Genomic DNA, 25,899 nt, shown 5'->3' on the forward strand with positions numbered 1-25,899 from the left:
TCAGGTGCCATGGCACGAGTCCGATACCTCACGAGTCCGACACCTCACGAGTCCGAAAAAAGAGGCTAACTTCCCCCAGACCCTAACCCAAAACCTAACCTCTCCCACCCCCACGCCTAAACCTAACATCCCCCAGACCCTAACCCAAAACCTAACCTCTCCCACCCCCACGCCTAAACCTAACCTCCCCCAGACCCTAACCCAAAACCATGAGGTGTCGGACTCGTGAGGTATCGGACTCGTGAGGTATCGGACTAGGGGGCAGTCCCCGCGGTGTCATCCTCTTCATCCCGCAGCAGTCCAGCGTTTTGGAACCCGTTGGTAATTGTGGATGTTTTCACACTCCTATAATATTCCGTGATCTTCCTTTGTGTGAATTCGCCGAAGTTTGTGATTTTCTCCTGGTAGTCGGGAGGGAGTTGTTCAGTAGTTCTCCCCCGGACGGACAGTCCCTTTTGCCCAGGTTACGCGCGGCTGCTCTGTTTGATCGGCGGCTGCTCTCTTTTAATGCGAGATTGACTGCTTTCAACTTGAAAGCTGCCTCGTGTGAATTTCTGCGTACCTTCCCCATGGTAAGTGAGAGTGTTGCTTCTACTGCTCGTCTTGTTGTGAATATTCCTTGATCTTCCTTTGTGTGAATTCGCCGAAGTTTGTGATTTTCTCCTGGTAGTCGGGGGAGGGAGTTGTTGCCCGAGTGGCCGTTTGCTTACCGTAATTACCATATGTAAGTGGTCACGCACAGAGGGGATTGTCGGGAAGAGATGGCTGTTTGAGGAAGCTCCCATTTACCGTATTACAACATTTCAACAAAACAACATAACACAACACCACCGTTGTTTATTTTTACAGTGCACACAGTGTCCGCGGTGTGGTGAAAAGAGGGCAAGAGAGGAAATTAAAACAGAAGTGGATTTATAGTTAGAAAGAGTGCTAAAAAAGAGAGATTTTATTTGTATTTTTTTTTTTTTTTCTGAAAAAATCCATAGATAAGACGCACCGTTATATAAGCCGCAGGGGCCAAAAAACGGGAAAAAAGCCGCGGCTTATAGTCCGGAATTTACAGTTTCCTTTGGAAATTCTGTATACCTATATTTTGGGGGAATTTGGCTGAAAATTTAGTGTGAGCGCGCGTGCGCGCATTGTTCTAATGTGTTCACTGTAATGCTATGATCAGATGTGAGTTTCTTATACATCCACACTTTTTTCCTCAAGAGTAGGATTTATTCTAAAACCAACATTTGTTGTCTATCTTTTAGACAGAGACAGAGAGAGAGAGAGAGAGAGAGAGAGAGAGAGTGAGAAGACAGAGAGAGAGAGAGAGAGAGAGAGAGAGAGAGAGAGAGAGAGTGAGTGAGAAGACAGACGGCTTATTCTCCTCTGTCAGTTCTAGGTGTGTTCATTTGATATGACGGTGCGCGCGCGGCCTCATAACTTAATCGTAAACAAGTCTAGTTTTGAGTTTTTTTTACACGGAGAAAATTTTGATAGTTCCTCTTTTTAGTCTAAATAAGCAAATAGGCTAACAGTTTTAACAGTTTTACAGTCTCATTAAAGAGTCAAGTTAGAGTAAAAGTGTCAGTAAAGTACTGTTACAATAGCCTACCTTCAGCTGGAGAAAATAATCTGCGCCACACCGAACAAGGAAATGATGAACTCGCGGAGGGCGGAGAGAGAGAGAGAGAGAGAGAGAGAGAGAGAGAGAGAGAGAGAGAGAGAGAGAGAGAGAGAGACACAGAGAGAGAGAGAGAGAGAGAGAGAGAGAGAGAGAGAGAGACACACAGAGAGAGAGAGAGAGAGAGAGAGAGAGAGAGAGAGAGACGCTAACACAGTAGTCTCTTAAAACAGACTGTCTTATCTACATCCGGCAGATGCAGCTATATACAGTCTGTACTTCGTGGGGGAGAATCATGCACCAAACGGAAGAGGAAGTTGAAAGGCGGGACTTCCGCTCATTCGTCCAATCAGAATTTAACATTAGCTAACTAGCTGTATACTGCTGTAGCTATCGTTAGCTAACGCTGATTAGTAAGACGAACGATAAGCTCAGTAACGTTAGCAACTTACCTCATCACTTTCGTTTAACTCTGGAATAAGTGCACGTCTTGCACGAGGTTCCTCCAAGCCGCGGATACATCGTTTACGTCTATCAGGGTCTTATTTCACCGGTTTCGTCGGCGTAGCTTCCATGGTAATTCTAAAGCACTGCTAGCATTAGCAACCTGCATCGGTTTAAGTTTCCGGGGGGAACATATTTTTCGTGGACACGCGTGTCGTGATTGGTCAGATTCCGTCGAACTTCCTTCCGGTCTGAAGGTTTTTTTCACTACTTCCTTGTGCATGTTCTGGGGGTCTGACGTACAGACGGTATGGCGAGAGCATTTGAAAATTGCGGAAGCCAACTCGTCTGTTCTAAGAGACTACTAACACAGCAGCAAGGTTTGTGAGCGGTTGTGACAGGAAAAGGATAAATGGGACACAACCACCCTAAAGCTTAGGCTCCGCCCTCTGCACATCTTGTACATAGACACATAGCCTACTGTACAGATATCTTCAACTCCTTTTATCCTATTTTTAAACTTTTGTCACCTAGCCTATGTAGGCTACATATTTGTTTGCAAGACCGAAATGTTTACATATCTCTGTATTATTATAACAGGCTAACATTATAATTTATATTATTGTTATTATTGTTACTATTATAGTAACAGTACCTGTCTGAGCACGCAGCACAACTCCTGATTCAGGCTCTTGTGTTCTCACACATTGACTACTGCAATACTGACAGGCCTCCCTGCATGAACCTTCAAACCTCTGCAGATGATCCAGAACGTGGCGGCACGTCTGATCTTCAACCAGCCCAAAAGAACACGTCACACCACTGCCTACCTGAACTCCCTCATTCAGGTCTACACCCCCTCCTGCTTACCTGAACTCTCTCATTCAGGTCTACACCCCCTCCTGCCTACCTGAACTCCCTCATTCAGGTCTACACCCCCTCCTGCTTACCTGAACTCCCTCATTCAGGTCTACACCCCCTCCTGCCTACCTGAACTCCCTCATTCAGGTCTACACCCCCTCCTGCCTACATGAACTCCCTCATTCAGGTCTACACCCCCTCCTGCCTACCTGAACTCCCTCATTCAGGTCTACACCCCCTCCTGCCTACCTGAACTCCCTCATTCAGGTCTACACCCCCTCCTGCCTACCTGAACTCCCTCATTCAGGTCTACACCCCCTCCTGCTTACCTGAACTCCCTCATTCAGGTCTACACCCCCTCCTGCCTACATGAACTCCCTCATTCAGGTCTACACCCCCTCCTGCCTACCTGAACTCCCTCATTCAGGTCTACACCCCCTCCTGCCTACCTGAACTCCCTCATTCAGGTCTACACCCCCTCCTGCCTACCTGAACTCCCTCATTCAGGTCTGCGAGTGATGTTCAAATCAGATTTGGTAGATCTGCGCGTCCGCACTGAAGACACAGCAGATTGGAAACTACCTCCATGTGGTTTGTGACAAGTGACACAAATCAGACTTGGAGCGTCCAGACTCATAAATCCAATCTGGATAAAGTCATTAATAGGTCACTAAAGTTCACAAATCAGATTTGGCCTCCTAGTCTGAACATGGCCTAGCTCTCTATCTTTACGAAGAGACTCCAGACCCTGCAGCTCTTTAACCAACACCTTCACACTTGATGAGCATGAAGGATGAAAGGATGAAAAAGGGATGATAGATACATGAATGTTAATAGCATGAATGGTGATGAATGAGGGACATGAATGATAAATAAATCCTCTGCACTCTGTGCTGCCTGGTGACACCTGGGTCCATTCAGACTCAAGCTTGGCCTCATGGCACTTCCTCATGTTGTTGTCTTCTGACTAGATCATTGCTTGTGTTGTATAAAGCTCAGATGTACGTCTCTTTGGGTAAAAGTGTCTGCTAAGTGAATTTTTAACCTTGTAACAAAAAGGTTGTAAATTGTAACACTGTAAATTGTAATATTGTAACACTGTAAATTGTAACATTGTAACATAGGAGTGTAAACAGAGCTCTTATTATTGAGTCACTAAAGCTCCTGGTTTAAAAAAATAGGCAGAGCTTCATCTTAATCTAGAGGGAAATCAGGAGACATTGATGTCAGCGTGAGCGGAACCTGGAAGCATGGCACAGGGTCAAGGGTCAATTCACTTTCTATTCAGCCAGTTAAGCTGCTGGATTCAATCCACAAACTGAGAACAAAATCTTGAAAAAGGTTCATACATGCTGTCTTGAAAGAAATCAATGAGAATCAAGACTCTATGACTGACCAATGGACAGAAGCTTGACTTCACTGGTTGAAATTAATTTGAGCCAAACCATGCACACAACTCATTTGATATTTGATAAACAATTTGTTTCTACCTGGTGCTCTCTTGCATTTTGCAATTTGATCCTTCTTTAATCTGTTTTCAATTAATTGCTGTTAGCTTTTACTTGTTTTATTCCCTGTCAAACACTTCATAACTCTACCTGCAAAAGTGCTAAAGAAATAAAACATCATTATTAATGTATTTATATTATTGCCAAACACCACTGTCTTTCTCACTAAGCATGCGGTGTACGCCCATGTGTTACTTCTTCAGATGATATTTGACATGACATGATATGACTGAGGGAAGGCAGAAAGCAGCTTGATTAGTTGATGCAGTCGTAGCACTTCATTGCTACTGTGCAGCCTTTTTGCACTAACTTATCAACTGAACACTCAGCACTTTGTATTGTTTTTATAACTTTGAATCATGCAGGGAAGTTTTGCTGATCGTGGCTCTTTAACACATTGAGTGCCACAGCGCTTCAGTAAAATTGTCTGGAGCCTGTGCCAGATTCACTTCCATTCAGTTGAAAACAGCTATAGAATTTTTTCTATTAGGGCTATATTGACAGGGCTGGACTTTAATGAAACATTGAACACTCCTGCTTCTTCCAAAGAAGAAATTTTGTTTCTAGACAGTTCCATTATGAAATGACAGCCTCTGAAAAAAGTGCACTTTCAAGGGTTTTCTGCCGTTTTTTTTTACTTTTCAAGATATAGTCACTTTTATGAATACCTTTTGCACTCTAATTTCGAGCACATTCACTGACTCTGGCTGGTGTTTTCTGATGTGGTGGCGTGGTGTGGTTTCTGTGCAGCCTGCGTGCCCCCCCCCCCCCCCCCCTCTCCACCTCTGAGCTGCGGGCTCCTCCCCACACGCACAGAGTCTGTTTTCTCACAGACTCCGTTTTTGCCCCGGACGGATCCCAGCGCGCAACAAGGAAATGCCAAACGCGACTGAACGAAAAGGTTTGGCCGTTCGGCTTCGGATGCTGGCTTTCTGGCAGGGAATCGTGTGGAGATAGATAGAAGCAGAAGAGCTCAGTTGTGGGCGCGGATGCAGCCGAGCCAACTGTCCGCTGCAGACAGAGCAATCTATACGGCTCTGGCTGAAGCATGCATCGGTTTCCCTTTTGATCACGTCTTTCCCTGCTGTCTCCTGCACAAAGTAAAGGATCTGAGGTGGGTGGCGCAGCTCCCGTGTCGATGTTTAAGGTGGCGCCGTGTGATCCCTTGAAGGGATTCATGCTCACTGGCTAGGTACGACCTTAAACAGCAGAATTATGGAATAATATGAATTATGATTTTAGGACGTCCACAGACGTCCTTGGCACTCCTCGTTACATTTTTTTAGGACGTCCAGAGACGTCCTTGGCACTCAATGTGTTAACAGCAACACTCTTCATATTCCTCGTCTGCTGACTTGCTTTGTGTTGAGTGTGAAGTCTTCAAACTAAATCAATTATAGATTTATTGGTTAAAATTAGACCTTTGCAGCTCGGACTCAGCAGGGAAATAAAACAGAATATGAGCACATCAAATATGAAATAAAAATAAAGTTTCCTCAGTTGTCAGCAGCAGAGGGAGCCAGAGAGCTGTTGAAGAAGATGAGAGACTGTGATGCTGACAGACAGACATCACATAACTACACATTTACTCATTTACTGTGTAGTCATGTTTTGTTACTTTAGTTTCCCTAATTAAGGTTTGTCTTTTAATTTAATTTAATCCAGATCAGTGGTTCTCAATGTGAGGTCCGGGGGGACCACCAGGGGTCTTTGAGGAGGTTCCAGGTGGTCCCAAGCAAACTAATGAATTTTTAAATAAATTAAATATCCAAGAAGTGAACACAAATAGATGTAGAAGAACTGTTTTGATCAGTTTCTCTGTTATCTCTACAATACAGACACACGTACATCAATGTGTCCAGATAAACAACTGACTAGATAATTATACAAAACCAACATGCAGGAAACTTTTTTGATTCCAACTGTGTAGTTTACCACGCCCATTGTTATTGTCACATGACCCAAACAGCTTCACTTCTCACTCCCTAGAGAGCTCTCTCTCACACACACACACACACACACACACACACACACACACACACACACACACACACACACACACACACACACACACACACACACACACACACACACACACACACACACACACAGAGTCGCGCGCTGCAGTTTAAACTGCCGAGTGTGGGGAAAAAACAGAGTGGATGGACCAAACCACTTTGGCGCACATTGCGGGGGTGGGGGGTGTCAACAGCCTATCAGAATGCGGTTTGTGTGGTGGCCACGTGGGTCACTTGTAAATCTGACCAATCAACAACCACACACGTGAATATCAAGCGCTAGACAGAAGAATGGACGCATTGCAAAACCTTGGAAATGTGTCTCTAATCTTGATATGAAACAGTTAGAGATGAGGTGTAGAGGCTCTGCTGTGCTGTGGCAACATGTTGGAAGTTAACTGAAATCATTTGACTCCTCAAATCATCAAACTCACAGTTTTTACCACAACAATCAGCAAATGAATCAGGATGATTTCAGCCACAGCTGCACACACACAGACGAGCGCGCGCAGACACACGCGCACACACACACACACACGCGCGCGCACACACACACACACACACACACACACACACACACACACACACACACACACACACACACACACACGTTTTATTAAATAATAGTGAAATAAGCAGAATGGGTCAGATTTGTTTAATAGCAGATGTTGATACTTATATGCACACTACACACTCATCTCTTCATGACCTCATATCAACAAGATATGATTTGATTTGAGGAACATTGTAATCACATGTTAAGTCAAAGTTATTAAAAAGTCAAAGTTATATAAAAAGTATAGAATAAAATGTTTGAAACCAACACGATCAAACAATGTGAATTTAACCTTAAATTGTTGGAAACATGAGAGATGTTTAGTTTGGTGACATGAATAAAATACAAACATAACAAAGGTCCAAAAGAAAGAGATTTTAACCTGTCAATCATCAACAACAGACTGTGTGTGTGTGTGTGTGTGTGTGTGTGTGTGTGTGTGTGTGTGTGTGTGTGTGTGTGTGTGTGATCCTGTACAGAGTGAAGCATCATGTCAGCAGCTGTGTTTGGTAACAGTGTGTTTCTCTCTCACTCCTCTATCTAACACAGAGACACTGAGGCACCATAAGACCACTCTAACCTAAACCCAGGGTACAGAGGTTCAGTGAAGGTGCAGTTGAACGTGTGGAGATGAATCAGTTTGTCAGAGGAAACGTTGTAGAAGGACAGAGAGCCAGCAGGCCAGTCAAGATACACTGCGACTCTGTTAGAGAGAGAGGAGGGGAGAGGTATGACTGTGGATCTGTTATTGTGCCGGGCTCTGTAACCATCATCATAGCACCACAGACTCCAGGACTTTTCATTCCCTCCAAGCCTGCTGTCAGCACCCTCTCCTCTCCTGCTGATTCCTCTGTAAGTCACTCCTATAGAAACCCCTCCTTCCCTCTTCACCTCCCAATAACAGCGACCAGTCAAACCATCTCTACACAGCAGCTGAGGCCAGCTGTTAAATCTCTCTGGGTGATCAGGATATGGCTGCTCCTCTTCCACCCTCGTCACCTTTCTGTTGTCTTCAGACAGGAGGAGGTGTCTCTCTGCTGTGTTTGGATCCAGTGTGAGTTCACAGGCATCTGATGAGAGAACAAGACTCAATACAGAAACTCTTTTGATTCTAATAGAGCTGTTTATTATCTGTTGATTTATGAACACTTTGACCTTTAATTTCTTCACACTTTCATGGTGACACATTCTATCAGCCATCATCTTCATTCACAGCAGGACTGAATGAAGAGATGTCACAAGCTGCTGTGAGGGACTTTCCATGTCAGCAGTTGACTGTTTAATACTTTATTTAGCTGAAACAAAGGAGGCTATTCTGATGTCTCTGTCAAAGCATCACACTGCTTTTAACACCATTGATATCATTTATATAGTCAAACATGTTCAAGTCCAAACTCTACTTCAATCTGCCTTTTCTCATGTTCATACCAGAGTAGGACACACACACACACACACACACACACACACACACACACACCACACACACACACACACACACACACACACACACACACACACACACACACACACACACACACACACACACACACACACACACACACACACACACACACACACACACACACACACACACACACACACACCACACACACACACACACACCACACACACACACACACACACACACACACACACACACACCACACACACACCATACACACACACACACACACACACACACACACACACACACACCACACACACACCATACACACACACACACACACACACACACACACACACACACACACACACACACACACACACACACACACACACACACACCACACAGACACACACACACACACACACACACAGACACACACACACACACACACACACACACACAGACACCTCACCCCCCCCCACACACACACACACACCTCACCCCCCCACACACACAGACACCTCACCCCCCCACACACACACACACACACCTCACCCCCCCACACACACACACACACCTCACCCCCCCCCCACACACACACACCTCACCCCCCCCACACACACACACACCTCACCCCCCCACACACGCAGACACCTCACCCCCCCCCCACACACACACACACACACCTCACCCCCCCACACACGCACACACCTCACCCCCCCTACACACACACACACCTCACCCCCCCACACACACAGACACCTCACCCCCCCCCACACACACACACCTCACCCCCCCACACATGCACACACATCACCCCCCCCCCACACACACACACACACACACACACACACACACACACACACCTCACCCCCCCCACACACACACACCTCACCCCCCACACACACAGACACCTCACCCCCCCCCCCCCACACACACACACACACCTCACCCCCCACACACACAGACACCTCACCCCCCCACACACACAGACACCTCACCCCCCCCACACACACACCTTACGCCAAGTTTCATGCTATTCGGCATAGCACCACCTACTGGCAAACACAGAAAGCACTTTATCTCGATAACAGTTAGTCCGATCAACTTCAAACTTGGGGAAAACGCTTAGGGCAGGTGTGGGCAACATGTTTTTCCTGAGGGCCATACTGGCTTACATCAAGTAAGTGAAGGGCCACATATTGGAGATCATACCTGCCAACACTCCTGATTTTCACGGGAGTCTTCCTATTTTTAACTCTCTCTCCTGTTGTGATTGGTAATTTCTTGTTAATCTCCTGATATAATAGTGATACAAATCCAATGGCTGTAGCAGATGAGATTTATTAACATTAATAATTCTGCCTTTTATTGAGTTTTTGGGGGTCGTTTTGTTTTTCTTTGAGTCCATTTGGCCCCAGGCCCGCTAGAAATTAGCGCACCACACACACACACACACACACACACACACACACACACACACACCACACACACACCACACACACACACACACACACACACACACACACACCACACACACACACACACACACACACACACACACACACACACACACACACACACACACACACACACACACCACACACACACACACACACACACACACACACACACCACACACACACCATACACACACACACACACACACACACACACACACACACACCACACACACACCATACACACACACACACACACACACACACACACACACACACACACACACACACACACACACACACACACACCACACAGACACACACACACACACACACACACACAGACACACACACACACACACACACACACACACAGACACCTCACCCCCCCCCACACACACACACACACCTCACCCCCCCACACACACAGACACCTCACCCCCCCACACACACACACACACCTCACCCCCCCACACACACACACACACCTCACCCCCCCCACACACACACACACCTCACCCCCCCCACACACACACACACCTCACCCCCCCACACACGCAGACACCTCACCCCCCCCCCCACACACACACAGACACCTCACCCCCCCACACACACACACACACCTCACCCCCCCACACACGCACACACCTCACCCCCCCTACACACACACACACCTCACCCCCCCACACACACAGACACCTCACCCCCCCCCACACACACACACCTCACCCCCCCACACATGCACACACATCACCCCCCCCCCACACACACACACACACACACACACACACACACACACCTCACCCCCCCCACACACACACACCTCACCCCCCACACACACAGACACCTCACCCCCCCCCCCCCCCACACACACACACACACCTCACCCCCCACACACACAGACACCTCACCCCCCCACACACACAGACACCTCACCCCCCCCACACACACACCTTACGCCAAGTTTCATGCTATTCGGCATAGCACCACCTACTGGCAAACACAGAAAGCACTTTATCTCGATAACAGTTAGTCCGATCAACTTCAAACTTGGGGAAAACGCTTAGGGCAGGTGTGGGCAACATGTTTTTCCTGAGGGCCATACTGGCTTACATCAAGTAAGTGAAGGGCCACATATTGGAGATCATACCTGCCAACACTCCTGATTTTCACGGGAGTCTTCCTATTTTTAACTCTCTCTCCTGTTGTGATTGGTAATTTCTTGTTAATCTCCTGATATAATAGTGATACAAATCCAATGGCTGTAGCAGATGAGATTTATTAACATTAATAATTCTGCCTTTTATTGAGTTTTTGGGGGTCGTTTTGTTTTTCTTTGAGTCCATTTGGCCCCAGGCCCGCTAGAAATTAAATGTTATAACAGAAGTGGAGTATTGGCCAGAATGACATGAACATTTGGACACTTATTCAGCAGGTATCTTGTATGTTGTGTTCAGGTGCACTGTAAAAAAAAAAGAAGAAAAAAAGAAAAAGAAAAGAAATGCAATTCCATCGTGGGCCACACCGCATGCGTGGGCCGTATTTTGTCCATGTGTGGCTTAGGGGGACCTGATAGGGTGCAGTGCTGAATTTCGTGCAATTGGCATAGCGCCACCTACTGGCAACACAAATTTTGTTTATCTCGAGAACCATTCGGCGGATCGACTTCACACTTGGGGAATGCGCTGAGGGGGAGCTCACGGATTTCAGTGCCGGATTTCATGCAATTCGGCATAGTGCCACCTACCGATACCTTACACACACACGCACGCACGCACGCACACACACACACACACACACACACACACACACAGCATAATACCAGCAAACTAGATTTGAAGGCCACATAGCGGCCTGATAATCAAGTACCGGTATGTTATATATCCTATAATAAAATTGCCTAGATGGATGGGCGGGCGTGTGGTGTCTGTCAGTCATGATTTGATTTAGTTTTGTGTCACGAAAGTGACATCGCCCGATGTCACTTTGGTGACGTTCAGTGCCAAAAAAATACCCTTAGACCTCAGGGTGTTAATATCCCTATAATATTCCTATAGGGGTTGACAGTGCGTCTGTGGTGCTGTCTGGGCTAACTGTATCTGAACACGAGGTTCGAAAGGTTCTGTCCAGGACCAAGGTGGGGAAGGCCGCTGGACCGGACGGCATTCCTCCCCGAGTTGCCAGGTCCTGCTCTGAGCAGCTTGCCCCTGTGATGACAGATATTTTTAATATGTCACTGCAGCGTCGCATTGTTCCAAAAAGTTTCAAGGAGTCTATTGTAGTCCCAGTCCCAAAGAAATCTCCTGTTACATGTCACAATGATTACAGACCCATTGCACTAACATCAGTGTTTATGAAATGTCTGGAGCGTTTAGTGCTGGACTACATTAAATGTCAGATTCCTTCTACTCTTGATCCTTGGCAGTTTGCTTATAGGAAAAACAGATCAGTTGAGGATGCAGTCTCTATAGCTTTGAACTCTGTATATGAACACCTGGATAAAAGTAAAGCTTATGTCAGAATGCTTTTCATAGACTATAGCTCTGCTTTTAATACGATCATTCCCTCACTTCTGATCTGTAAACTGCTAAATCTTGGTCTGTGTGATGCTCTTTGTGAATGGATTTTTAGCTTTTTAATCATGAGGCCTCAAAGAGTCAGGATCAGAAATAATCTGTCTGATATACTTGTTCTGAGCACTGGCTCGCCGCAAGGATGCATTCTTAGCTCTTTCTTGTTTACTCTTTTTACCCATGACTGTATCGCTCACTACCTCAACAACCTGATAGTTAAATACGCGGATGACACCACTGTCATTGGGCTCATTAGCTCAAATGACGAGTCTAACTACAGATCTGAGGTAGAAAAACTAGTCAGGTGGAGCGAGGCCAACAACCTCATTCTTAATGCCTCCAAGACAAAGGAGCTCGTCGTCAACTTCCGCCGTACAAAGGCACCTCACCATCCTATAATAATCAATGGTACAGAGGTTGAGATGGTAAAAAGTATCACATTTCTTGGTGTCACTATTTCGGATGATCTTAGCTGGCACTCAAATACCAAAGCGATTGTTAAAAAGTCTCAGCAACATCTTTTCTTCTTAAGAAGACTTAAGGAGTTCGCCCACAACAGCCAGATCCTTGTTAACTTTTATCGCTGTATTATTGAGTGCACTTTATTCCTGCACTTTAAAAGTGAGCTGGATGACTCGGGCCTTTTATCCACAGATGTACCTGTCTTATTTTATTGTTTTATTCTCTTATTTTACCTTACTTACTTTTTAAACTTTTTTATTGTTTGTCTTTTTATATGCTCTTTTATGTTGTCATGATTTGTCATATATGTGTCTATGTTTTAAGCTCTTGCACCCCAATTCCAATGTAGTTTTGACTGCAAATGGTAAATAAACTGACTGACTCTGACTCTTAAACCCGAACCCGTTCGGAGGCCAAGTGGCGCGTGGGTCGGAGTCCGTTTCAGACTGAAAACATAACTTGTCTGAGATGACAGGTTGAGAGGCGGGTCATAGTAGCATGTCGATGATTTTATTTGACAATTATGGGGACTGGATTGGGCTTTGGCCAATCCTGGCGTGTTCCACCCCCAAATCGAGTGGGATTCAGTCGTGTCGTGGCGCTCTCCTCGGGAAGAGCCTGGTGACGCGAGGTTAGTGGCTGAGTGGAGCTCAGCGAGCCGCAGGCAGCCAGCTGCCGGAGCGGAGAGTGCAGCCCGTCGGCCTGGAATCTCCGAGGTGCGACCCCTGACAACCAGGCTCTCAGGCACGCGCCATTAACGCTATTGTGGTAAATACAATATTCCTGGAATGCGAGTTTTAACGACATAACGTTACATTTCTTTGCATTCTTAGGCATAACCGTTTTCTTTATTGTGTATATCACCATACAAATGGCCAAGTTAGTAGTTAGTTTATGGGATAGGAATTCTGCCAGATGACAGGCACTAGGTGCCATTTTCTCCTCCATTTAGAAGAGAAAATTATGCTGAAATGAAGATTTGATTAACAGCTGCCATGTCGTGATATGATTGGATGAAATGGGGTAGAAATGTTATAGTACTATGTGACTTCAGCAAACTTTAGTTTACGGTTATGAATGAAATCTTGAAAAATGAACTTTTGATGTGAAAAAGTGTGAAAAATTAAAGAAATTAGATTTTTGTGATTTTTTTTGGTATACATAGGTGCACTGCATACCCAGGTATTTGAACAAAAATAAAATAAAAGTTATTTTTGGGATCAGCTCGACTTTAAAGCCCCATTCAGCAACTTTTCCAAGTTTTGCTATTGGGGAAACTGCGCCCTCTGGGTGCAATAGTCTGTATCAGTATCGCCATTCAAAGTCAACAAAACACAGCGCCAGAAAGCTCTATGTACATGTGACATTGGGTACTCACCACATGATGAAATAATAATCCAAACGTCATTTTCGTATCAAATCCGCACCGAGTTACTTCCTTGTTTTACTGAACACAGCGCTTCCGCTGTACAGCGCATGCGCGGTATGCCGCTCATGCTGTCTACGGGACGCAGGCACAAAATGCTTAGTGCCAGGAGAGGCCTTTGGAGGGCGCTGTGTGACCAATAGAGGCGTCATTCTCCCTTTTAGAATACACTGGACCATCTTCAATGACTAAAAAGCTGTTATATTAAGGTGAAAAAGTTACTGATGGGGGTTTTAAAGCTCCCCTCCTGTCAGTTACTCCTCCCTGTTTCACCTTTTATGTTCTATGAAAACGTACATGTGCACGCGCTGTAACAACACTCATCACCATTTGTGCCAAAGAGCTTACTTTAGCCACTTATTAAAGGAACACTCCGCCCATTTTCAACCAGCTTTGTATCATTAGAACATCAGTAGTATATCAGAAAACTGTAAACGGTTTTGAAGTCTGTCATTTAATTTGACAGTTATTGAGTGTTAAAGTGTGGACCAGTGACATCATTGGTCAAACTAACTTTGCCAGCCACTTTTGGAGAACGGAAGCTCCCAGTGCCAGAGTTTCAGAGCGTTTTCAGTGATTTATGACTATGTAAACACCGAACACGCACAAAGAACGAGGAGACTCTCTTCTATCATCTGCAAAAAAAAGTTTATTGATACCATTTTCCGTTCTTTAGTTATGAGCCGGAGAAGATAGGCTGTTTTGAGCAAAAAGACAGGTTTCAAATTATAAGCTGAGATATTCAGCCTTTTGTGAAATGAAGCATTTCAAACACATTCACTGACTCTAGCTAATATTTTCTGATGTAGTGACGTGGTGTAGTTCTGTGGAGCCTGCGTGCCCCACCCCCCTCTCCCCCCCTCAGCTGCAAACTCCTCCCCACACGCACCCAGTCTATTTTCGGAGCCTCCGTTTTTGCGCCGGGCGGCTCCCGGGCGGCTCCCAGCGCGACAAGGAAATGCCAAACGGGACTGCAGGGAAAGGTTTGGCCCTTCGGCGTCGGGTGCTGCCTTTCTGGCGGGTAATCGTGTGGAGAAACTATATGCAGACAGACAGACAGAGGCAGAGGAGCTCAGTTGTGGGTGCGGATTGACTGCTCTTCGCAGCCAACGTCAGCTGCAGACAGAGCAATCTATATGGCTCTGGCTGCAGCATGGATCGGTTTCTCTTTGATCACGGCTTTTTCCTGCAGTTTTCCGGACCTTTCTGTAATCTGGAGAGCACTGTCGCCACCTAATGAGTCCGTAAAATAGGTTATACACCTTCAATAGCTCCCATATTTGTACAGGAGATGCCTGATGCTTTGATCCACGTCCCACCGTCAAAAAACGCAATTGACGAACATACTCGTCCTTGGCACTCTACGTTACTAAACGAAATGACGAACATAATCGTCCATGGCACTCAATGAGTTAATAACTCATTAACTCAAATCAACTCTCAATAACTGTCAAACTAGATGAATGATGAATAGTTTGACAGTTATTGAGAGTTGATTTGAGTTAATGAGTTATTAATTTGAGTTAGTGTGGACCAGTGATGTCAATGGTCCACACTTTAACACTCAATAACTGTCAAATTAAATGACAGACTTCAAAACAGTTCACAGTTTTCTGATATACTACTGATGTTCTAATGATACAAAGCTGGTTGAAAATGGGCAGAGTGTTCCTTTAACATGCAGTGGAATCCGTATTATAACCCGCTCCTAGTCGGTTGGCCTGCATGTTAAACAACAATTAGCCGGCCTACGCACTCCCGCAAGTCCATATCATATTCATCTAGCTCGCCGGTGTTAGATCCGGATTAGCGCAAAAGCAGCTTCTGTTTAACTCTGGCAAGTCATGATCCTGATCATGTAGGCTAGCTGTTATGTGGGCGGGTGTTGGCACTTCACGGTAGTTTATTAATTAATTAATCGTTCGGGCAATCGCTTATATCAACGAATTAAACGAGCAAACTCACGGTTTCCTCAAGTGCTGCAAAAACGTCTTGAATTGTTTGGTCGAGGGATCCAAACGCGCTTCAGCTATGCAGGCAGGTAGGTAGGTCCAGTGCATCAGGAGGGACGCTTACTGCTGCGCTGCTTGCTTGCTCCCATGTCAGAAAAAGCCTAACTTTTGTGGGGAGAAATACATTGAAAACTAGTCAGATATGACTTGAATGCCACTTGTAAAATAAATCACCCACAGTGATTGACGACGGTCCAACCACTATTTTGACTGGGCGGCTTTATGTAGCCTAACAAAGGCGGAAAGGCTCATTCTTGGCACATTGCCACCCCTCGTTGTCGGAATGGACTCCGTTAAAACATTGGTGGGGGTGGTGGAGGGGAGGGGCGGGTGCGGGGACCCGAAATACTACATTTCCCACAATGCACTGGGCTCGCGTGGCCTTCGTTTTCATGCCCACCCATCAGGCATTTGGCTGATATCAAACTCCAGTAGGTGGCGGTAATGCACATATATGTTTGCCAACCGCCATAAAACTCAAAGAAGAAGAAGAAGAAGAAGGCTTCGACAATAAAAGATACAAAGAAGAAGAAATAAATTGAAAATAAAATTGCCTCCAAATTGCACCAAATGTAAACGGTAGTATATATGTCGGGAGATGTCTTCATAAAAAAAAATTCATGCATTTTAAGGCATTTTCGTAGGAGTTACGCGCATCTGATGTTGTAACTATTTTCTGTAAAAATTGGTAAAAATGGGTACATTGCTCAGCGTTGATTTCGTTACTTCAACTCACCTACTACTAGATGTAAAATTTGACGAGCTTTCCAATGCCGCCAGTCCCGTGTCTTTTGGTGCTTCCGTTCCAGAGATATGGTCTCTTGGCAAGGAGCTATGGAAAGCTAACCTAGCTACAGTATGCTATGCGGGTGAACAAGATGGCTGCCTTTTGCTTTTCGTCGAGAGCTCTGAAGGGGCGTGGAGGACCTCTAGAGGCGGGACCATGGCTCACAAGACTTGTAGTTCATAGGCGCTCGAGTTCCGCAAGCGGGGAGGGAAGCCGGGTGACGCGTAACGCGTCATCCGGCTTCCCTAAAAATGTGAGAGATGCCTGATAGGTCAGGCAGTGAAGCTCCAATTTCAAAATATTTAAACGGATTCTAAAACCTTAGGGGCGTGAGATTGATATATATTCATATTCCCCACGGTAAAGCCGTCCTTTAAGATATCCGCTGGAGAAAATAAAATCCATGCACAGATTTACCTCCTATAGGTCCACAAATTTCACATATATTATTAAGCTTCGCCAGCGCCACACAGCTTCCGGCTCGCTGGTTGCTCGCCAGCGCATCCCAGTGGGGCGGTGCTTATAGTAAACATCTTGTCTAAAAGCATTAATATTGAACATGTCACATGTCTAATTTGCACTATTCAACACTGCATTTTCTCAGTGTCTCAGAAACACACTCGGCAAGTTTGAAGTCGATCGGACAAACGGCTCTGGAGATGTGTGATAAACAGAGAACATACAGACAGACAGTCGTGCATTTATTAAGGAGATACACACTTACACTTCCTCTTCCTCACTCCTGGTTTCAACCTCTGGACTCCACCATGGTCCACACTGTGGGGCAAACAAAGTCAGACCAGAGTATTCTATTTGAGGACAGAAACAAAACCTTACCTATGAAGGGTTTTCCATATAATAGGGACCGTTCGTTATTTATGGAAGGGGTCACTGGAGGAAATAGGGGAGGGTGATGCTTTTTAAATATATACCTGAGAGAGTCCAGTCTCCAGTGTGGATCCTCCAGTCCAGCAGAGATCAGCTCCACTCCTGGGCCTCCTGGATGATTGTAGCTCAGGTCCAGCTCTCTCAGATGGGAGGGGTTGGAGCTCAGAGCTGAGGCCAGAGAAGCACAGCCTTCCTCTGTAAGCAGACAGAATGACAAACTGCACACACACACACACACACACACACACACACACACACACACACACACACACACACACAAATTAATCCATGTCAGATTTGATTGGTAGCCTACTGTGAAATTAGTTGTGCTAAAACGGTTACTACCTCATACAGTTGGCTGGTCAGCTCTGTGGTTATGTGCTGCAGTTTGAGAGTTCCCTACTCACTGTCTGACAGAATATTAGAAGTCCTTTCTACTTTTTCAGGTTTCAAAAACTGAGGCAGCACAGAGAGGAAAGAATGAAATGCCCTCATGGAAAGTCATTCAGAGGGGCTATGAAGGGCTAAATGTTGGTATCACACCTGGTTTAAAAAAATACATGGACAGAGAAAATCACCCACAGGTGTTTGTCTGCTGACAGTAATCTGTATGTAAAGCAGGATGTAAATGATAGTAATCTGTATGTAAAGCAGGAGGTAAATGATAGTAATCTGTATGTAAAGCAGGATGTAAATGATAGTAATCTGTATGTAAAGCAGGATGTAAATGATAGTAATCTGTATGTAAAGCACGATGTAAATGGTCATCTGTTGATCAGGTTAAAGCACAACAACAATGCTGGCAGTTGTTGGGGAATGTTTGATTGGTGTGCTATGGGCTAAAGCCGGGATACTCAACTGGCTTTGCCCGGGGGCCACTTTTTGAACCACCAAGCAGAATGTTAACAAGCATTATACCATGGTCTGGGTGAATACTCGATTCTGATTGGCTGCAAGGTGTCCACTAATTTGTGATAATGTACAGTGATAATATACACCTAGCTACGGTAAATGGTCTGTTCACCGTTCATATCAATGCGCCAGGATTATGACCACGACAGAGCCGTTTGAGCTCTATACCACCGTTAATGCTTAATATGGCACTTTTATAAGTTTAGAAAAAGAAATAGTCGGTCAAAGTAACTATTTACATTACCCCTGAGTGCTCAGTTTATTAAAATAACGGCTATTCAGAAATCTGATTTTTGTTCTGGTCAGCTGACAGAAGCCGGGCTCTCAGCAACTGTCAAACCCTCTGTTTACAACTTGCAGCAAGCAGCAGCCAGGCGCTCTGGGAGAGCGCGCGCTGCCTCTTATCACTGATACAAATCAAGTCGAAGAGGAAAAAGACGAGATCAACAAAAAGAAAACAACGAAATGGGCAGTTAACAGCAACACACTGAGAGACGTCCTTGCACAAAACATACCTGGACTCCAACATAGAAAGCTGATGGTTTTCAGTCTCCTCCGAGCGCAGCGCGAGCCATTTACGTCTATAAGACCCGCAGACGTTAATGTAATTCCCTTGAATGCGAGAATTAACGAGCCAGTTACATGGCGTTGCATTCTTAGACATTGCCGTTTGCTTTTATTTCGTATGTTACATACAATTGGCTAAATTATTAGTTAGCTTGACTCCAATGATAGCCTAATCTTGAGCAGCCGAGGGGACTATTTTGTCTCGCCGGTTCTCAACTCATATTCAAGGTTATGAAAACTAGATTTTGATTGCAAAATGCATGGAAATATAAATGAATGGTCTTGTTTTGTTTCTTTGGCAAGTGACCATGGTATAAGCGGGTTAATGCACTTCGAAGTGTCCATTATCAGAAATTATTGGACTTCGCGGCTTCGCCTCGGACGGTTTACATCTCCACGTCGTCCAATAATTTCTGATAATGGACACCTCGTCGTGCATTAACCCTTACATAATCAGAGTGAGAATGCAAACCCAATATCCAGTGTATTGGAGGTACTGTACAGCAAAAGGTAGAAATTCAGTTTCTTCAATTCAGTTCAGTTCTCAAATTTGTTCAGAGTAAACCCTCTTCCCAAACAAATCAATAAAGGATCTCTCTCCAAAAGAAAATTAACCTACTTATCCTGTGTGCACAAAGCCGACCTGTTTGGTTACATTTACAGTATATCATATAAATTAAGTAGGCTATATAAGTGCCTGGGTGGCAAGCAGACTGCAATACTTGACAATTTAGCTGGAGCTCAGTCAAACTTTATTTAACAGAAGGGATGAGGAAGCGCTGCGTGGGTCCTTAGTAAAATCACTGAAACAGGTGCTCTTTGGTGAGGGTGGAGAGAAGCATGAGAAAAAGTTCAAGTTGGATCCTTGTAAAAGTAAAAAAATGGAGTAGAGTACAGGAAAAACTTGAAAAATCCAAGGCCACTCTGTTTCAGGTAGAAAAGTTAAAAAGCCTTTATTGTGGCATGGCTAAATCTTACACAATTAAAAAGACCAACGCGTTTCAGCTACAGAGAGCCTTCATCAGGGTAGAGGCCCAACACTGAAATGCATGGCATTTCATGGCAATAGAAGTCATCCCCAAATCTGCCAGAGGAGGGGATAGACTCAAACATCTCCTCCAAAGAGAAACTTTTTAGATTGTAACGCTAAAAGCAACCACCTTCCCTGGTTTGAATGATGATATTGATTTCTCTCCATTTCTCTGAGTCAGACATTTTTTTTGTTATTGAGATATTTTGCTCAGTTAAATTTATTTGGTTCCTCATCCTGTAGCTTCCTGGGAGGTCTCTATGGCCTCAAATGTGTAGGCTGCACAATTGTTGCTGGTACTTAGTTTAGTTCCTCCTGTCAGGTTGGAGTGTTATTCCTCCAATTCCCTGTAGTCTGTGGGCATTGCATGACATTGGTCCCACCTGCAGTTTATTTATTTTTTGCATTCTACCTATTTGTTCAATGTTTTTTTTCATTTTCTTCATTTATTGGGTACCCAATTGTTTTTAACTTTATTATGTTTCCTTCTTTATATAGAAAAACAAATAGAGTCCGCACATTGGATTTGAAAGGCTCCTGGTCAATTTATTAAATTGTCCTTCTTTATATAAACATAATGTATCTAGCATTATTTGTGAATGATTGCAAGCTCCCTGTGATGCACAGGTGTATCCAGGAGGGCTAATCACTAATTCAATCAGAGAGACACATTTCTAGAATGACAATGATTTATTAGATGATTAGATACATGAGCCTGTAGGCACATAGATATATTTTTGGCGATTAGACTCCATCATGACGTCAGCTTGATTATGACGTCATGATCAGCAGGGGTAGATGGATGCAGCCAGAGTAGGATGGAATATCCCCCCTGTGGAGTCTAGACCTGGTGGTGGTGAAATAACTTGTTCTTGCTGGAGAAGGCTTCTGAATCTGAAGACCTCAGAGAGGACTGGAGGAGAATGGGGTGGAGGAGGGACGCAGGAACGTACTGAAACGCAATGAGATGACAGAGAGAAACAGGTTTTTTTTTAGCTATGACAGTATAGACCATGATAGGCTGAATGGGAAGATGTGTCATGCTCTGATTAGCTTAATCTAAATGATACCGCCCACAAACCGTGACGCTAGGTAGAAGCGGGAAAGGGGTGATTGGTGACTGAGTTTTATGAATGAGTGGGCGTGACATTAACTCATTCTCTGCCAAAGACGTACCCGGACGTACTTTTAACAATGGCGTTCTGTGCCAAAGACATACTCGGACGTACTTTCATGTTTTGGCTGTTTACATTACATCAGACACTTCCCCAGCCTGTGACATTGTTTCAGGTCAAACTGATACAAGGAACCCGCTAGTTTAGTATTTATGGGTGGAGCCTGTGGTCGAAACAGAGTCCGACCCAGAGTTCTCAGATGGCGACGATGGCGAGGAAGACGCCGGCGTTTTTGTTGTTGCTCCACGACGGAGCGCCATGGCGACGAAGGCTCCCCTTCACAGCGTTCTGATCCGTCTGACACAGATGAATTGGAGGAGGAGAAATGGGTGCCACTTGGAGAGAGCGATGACGATGGTAAAAAGTAGCCTATTTTTTGTATCGCGTTTGAGATGAAATGATCACACACACAACATTCGAGTATAATTGTCACGCATTGTTTATAACTTATGCCGCCGGCATGACTCGCTTCACGTTTCCTCTTGCCAGCTCTCCCTCTCAAGGGAGAGCTCTGTCACACTCAAGGGAGGGGGGATCACATGGATACGTCAAACGCGTCAAACCGCGTCACACACCCGTCCCCAGCAACCAAGGCGAAACATGTGTCACATAAACATTTCAAAGTTTACAGCACTAACGTAGCTATTGTGTGATCTGTGCTAACGTTAGTTATGAGAGGTAACGTGACAGCAGGTAACGTTACAGCACTCGTTATTCCTGTGTGTGTGTGTGTGTGTGTGTGTGTGAGAGAGAGAGAGAGAGTGTATTAGTGTGACCACATAAGGGTTCGTTCCATTTGTTTATGCTTTTATCAAGCTAAGCTAAAAATCCACATGGCAACTGTAAAATACATTCTCTTATTTTGTATTTATTTATTTGGGAAAACAAATACTGTATATGTCTGATGTGTCACTGAGGCAAAAAATAAAAGGCTCAAAAGAGAGTTCTGCTTGAAACGGTGTCCTTCACTAAAAACCTCTTTTTCTCATATTTCTGTCCCAAGGAGGGCATTTTTAGTGAAAACAAGCTAACTTCCACTGCTTGTAACTAAACAAGGAAACATGGGAGAGTATATATGTTGTGTAATTTTATTCCTAGCACAGAATATTCTGTGGGTCCTGGAAGATCAGGAAATATGCTCAAAATCCTGGCACTGGGAGCACACAGACCGAAATGACCCTGGCAGAGAATGAGTTAAAAGGTTTTCTCCTGACAGGGAAAGATGTGAATGAGGACCGGAGGGATGAATGAGAGCCAGTGACAACTAAAGGGTTTCTCCTAGAAACAGGAAAATGCAGGTTGATTAAGAAGTGGGTATGAGAGTTAGAGTTATATCCTAGGAGAGTGAATGAATGAAAGTGAGTGAATGACATTACGGTCTCTCTTAAAGAATTTTCGCTCTAGCTACATTTGCTTGAGTGATGTCACTATACTGTATATGCACATGCATTTCTGTGTTAGGCCTCTACCCTGATGAAGGCTCTCTGTAGCTGAAACGTGTTGGTCTTTTTAATTGTGTAAGATTTAGCCATGCCACAATAAAGGCTTTTTAACTGTTCTACCTGAAACAGAGTGGCCTTTGATTTTTCAAGTTTTTCCTGTACTCTACTCCATTTTTTGACTTTTACAAGGATCCAACTTGAACTTTTTCCTCAAACTTGATTTAACATTAGTTTTCATTGTGAATTAGAAAATGGTTAGGGGGCCACTCTGCACGGCCGCGGCCACGGCCAAAATGACAGACCCAGACCTTAATGGCCCCGGGAGATTTGTGCCCGGACCCGGATTGGACCTGTTTATTATTAGAAACCTGAGAACCGGACCCAGACAGAACCAACCACACCGGACCCGTACAGAACCAAGAAATACAGAGGCAGAGAAAGCACTCACTCCTCAGTCCTCACTGTGAACATTAGTTAGATAGCACTACAATGGCAGTCTATAGCCACTTTCAGACATGAACTCTGGGTCAGGTCAGGATTGCTTGCCCTGAGCCTGAGCCTGAGAGGGGGCGGGCGTGGGGGGAATTTGGACATGACCACACAATGGGGAGTTGTGAAAACTGACCACACAGCTGTACTTCACTGTCTGAGCATAGCCTTAAAGCAGCTACGAGCAAGGTTTTCGATTGTTATTAAACAGTCTAATTTTAATATTGATGCCTCACATCTTACCTCTAATAGTAGATGAGACCAACGCAGAGTAGTCTCACTTGAACACCGAGTGAATCGGCCAGTGTTGTCTTGATGATTAGTCAGTCTGCGGATCAGGAAGTGAAATGAAACGGTTTGCGGCAGCCACTTCGGCCATAACCACAAAATAACAAAATTACTTCCAAACAAACTGTTAGAATATAATGAGAGATGTTTGCGAGAGTAGCAAGCCCCTGCATGGCGTTCTCTGTGTATATGGTCTGTTGCTAGGCAGAGCGAAACGGTTGAAGGCAGGCAGCTGCCGTAAAACGTTTCGTTTCACTTCCTGGTCTATCCGGCCCGCCGGAAGACAGACACAGACTCTATAATCATCAAGAGAGCAATCTCCGATTCACACGGCTTTGGTCTCAGCTACTATTATAGGTAAGATATGATGCATCAATATTACATTCAGACTGTTTAATAACAATCGAAAATCTTGCTCATAGCTGCTTTAAGTGAATCGCATTGACATTCAACAAACTATCATGACATGCAGAGTCTGAAAACAAGTTGCCAAAAATAGATAATGGGCGATAACTGCCTAACGTTCACGGCATATAATCTTTTGCGCATAACGTTAGTAATTAATTAAACAACCCTACAACTCACGCCCAGATGCATCGAGTCTCAAGCGCTAAAAATAAAACAGGTCTTTGCTATGTTCAGTCCTAAAATGCGTCAACCCTACTAGAATTATACAGAATACAGGAAGCTAGACGTTTTTACCTCAATGTAAATCAATGTTGTATTGCTTAGTAACAAGAAATCAGAACGGTCGACTCACTACGGGTTAAAATTGAGTTTTCGAAGGGAGCAGATATTCTTCCAGTTTATCTCTGTTCTGTATCTTTCGGATAACACACAAAAAACATTACACGTGCATTTACTTCATTTAACACATTCACTGCCAGACGTTTTTTTTTTTACTGTAGTTAGCTTCTGCCAGAGGGGTTTTTTGAGGATTCTGGCTCATCTTTCAAGACCCGAGGATTCTTTTCTGCTAAGATTTTGTGAACACACAATATCTCAAAAGAACTAATAGAATGTGTGCTTTCTCTGTCTAAAAGAGTTAGTTTGTAGAGTTAGTAGTTATGTAAGCATTAGCAGTTGAATACAGCATGGTTTCAGCGTCAGAAAAAATATTCAGAGATAAACGGCTTTTTGTGAAATTCGATAGAACAGTCACTTTAACCATTCATTTTTGGCTCTCTCTCTCTCTCTCTCCCTCCCCCTCTCGCTCTCTCTCTCTCTCTCTCTCTCTCCCTCCCTCTCGCTCTCCCTCCCTCTCTCTCTCTCTCTCTCTCCCTCCCTCTCGCTCTCCCTCCCTCTCTCTCTCTCCCTCCCTCTCGGGAGGGAGACGCACTAGGTTTAATCCTAGTGAGAGGGGGAGAGGGAGAGAGAGAGAGAGAGAGAGAGAGGGAGGGAGGGAGGGAGGGAGAGAGAGAGAGCGAGAGAGAGAGAGAGAGGGAGAGAGCGAGAGGGAGAGTTGCTTCCAACTCCTCCCTCCGTGGGCGTTCTTCTTGGCTGCAGCGGCCGTCACAAGCTTGTCACCAGTCTCACTGCTTTGCTGCTGTCCTGTGCCTGTCTGCGCGGCCGCTGTTTGAGGAAGTCTGGATGGACTCGCTCGCTTCTTGGAGTTTTGGTTGAGAGAAGCTTTTGCGATTCTGGTCACATTTATGCTGCGTGTTTCAAAGTGTGTTCCACCTGTAATCTATTATGCAAATTTGCAATCCCGCATCGCCAGCAATCAGCGCGAAAACGAAAGCGTTTTCCCCCATCCATTTTCATGAGAATGGCTGGGGTGAGAATGGCGTGACAAGCTAAAAAAATGCTTGCCTTCCTCTAGTCAGGAGAGCACTGTTGCCACTTAGTGGGTCGGTGGAATGGGTTGTAAACGTTCGGTGGCTCCAATAATTATATAAGAGATGTAAAAGGGTTAGATGCACATCCCACGGTCAAAAAAAAAAATTCATTTTTTTGACGTATTAATACGTCATTGGCAGTC

General features: G+C 44.9%; 2 protein-coding genes across 2 annotated transcripts in view; both read right to left on the minus strand.

Moving 5' to 3' along the window:
* Window positions 1–7,415: 7,415 nt before the first annotated feature.
* Window positions 7,416–9,575, minus strand: LOC310794542 (stonustoxin subunit beta-like; the record flags this gene model as incomplete). Its single annotated transcript, XM_083656512.1, has 2 exons — window positions 7,416–8,069; window positions 9,467–9,575. The coding sequence occupies 2 exons, from the start codon at window positions 9,573–9,575 to the stop codon at window positions 7,540–7,542; spliced, it is 639 nt and encodes a 212-aa protein (XP_083512638.1). The 3' UTR covers window positions 7,416–7,539.
* A 2,381-nt stretch (window positions 9,576–11,956) lies between these two features.
* Window positions 11,957–25,899, minus strand: part of LOC310794543 (protein NLRC3-like) — a gene marked incomplete at both ends in the record, with an annotated part of 29,899 nt that continues 15,956 nt past the window's right edge. Inside the window, 2 exons of the mRNA XM_083656513.1 lie at window positions 11,957–12,074; window positions 18,060–18,233. Coding sequence (XP_083512639.1) covers window positions 11,957–12,074; window positions 18,060–18,233 — 292 coding nt within the window. The remainder of the gene's footprint in view (window positions 12,075–18,059; window positions 18,234–25,899) is intronic.

The sequence above is a fragment of the Poromitra crassiceps genome (assembly GCF_964638095.1).
Source record: "Poromitra crassiceps genome assembly, chromosome: 20".
In the NCBI taxonomy this organism is placed as follows: Eukaryota; Metazoa; Chordata; class Actinopteri; order Beryciformes; family Melamphaidae; genus Poromitra; species Poromitra crassiceps.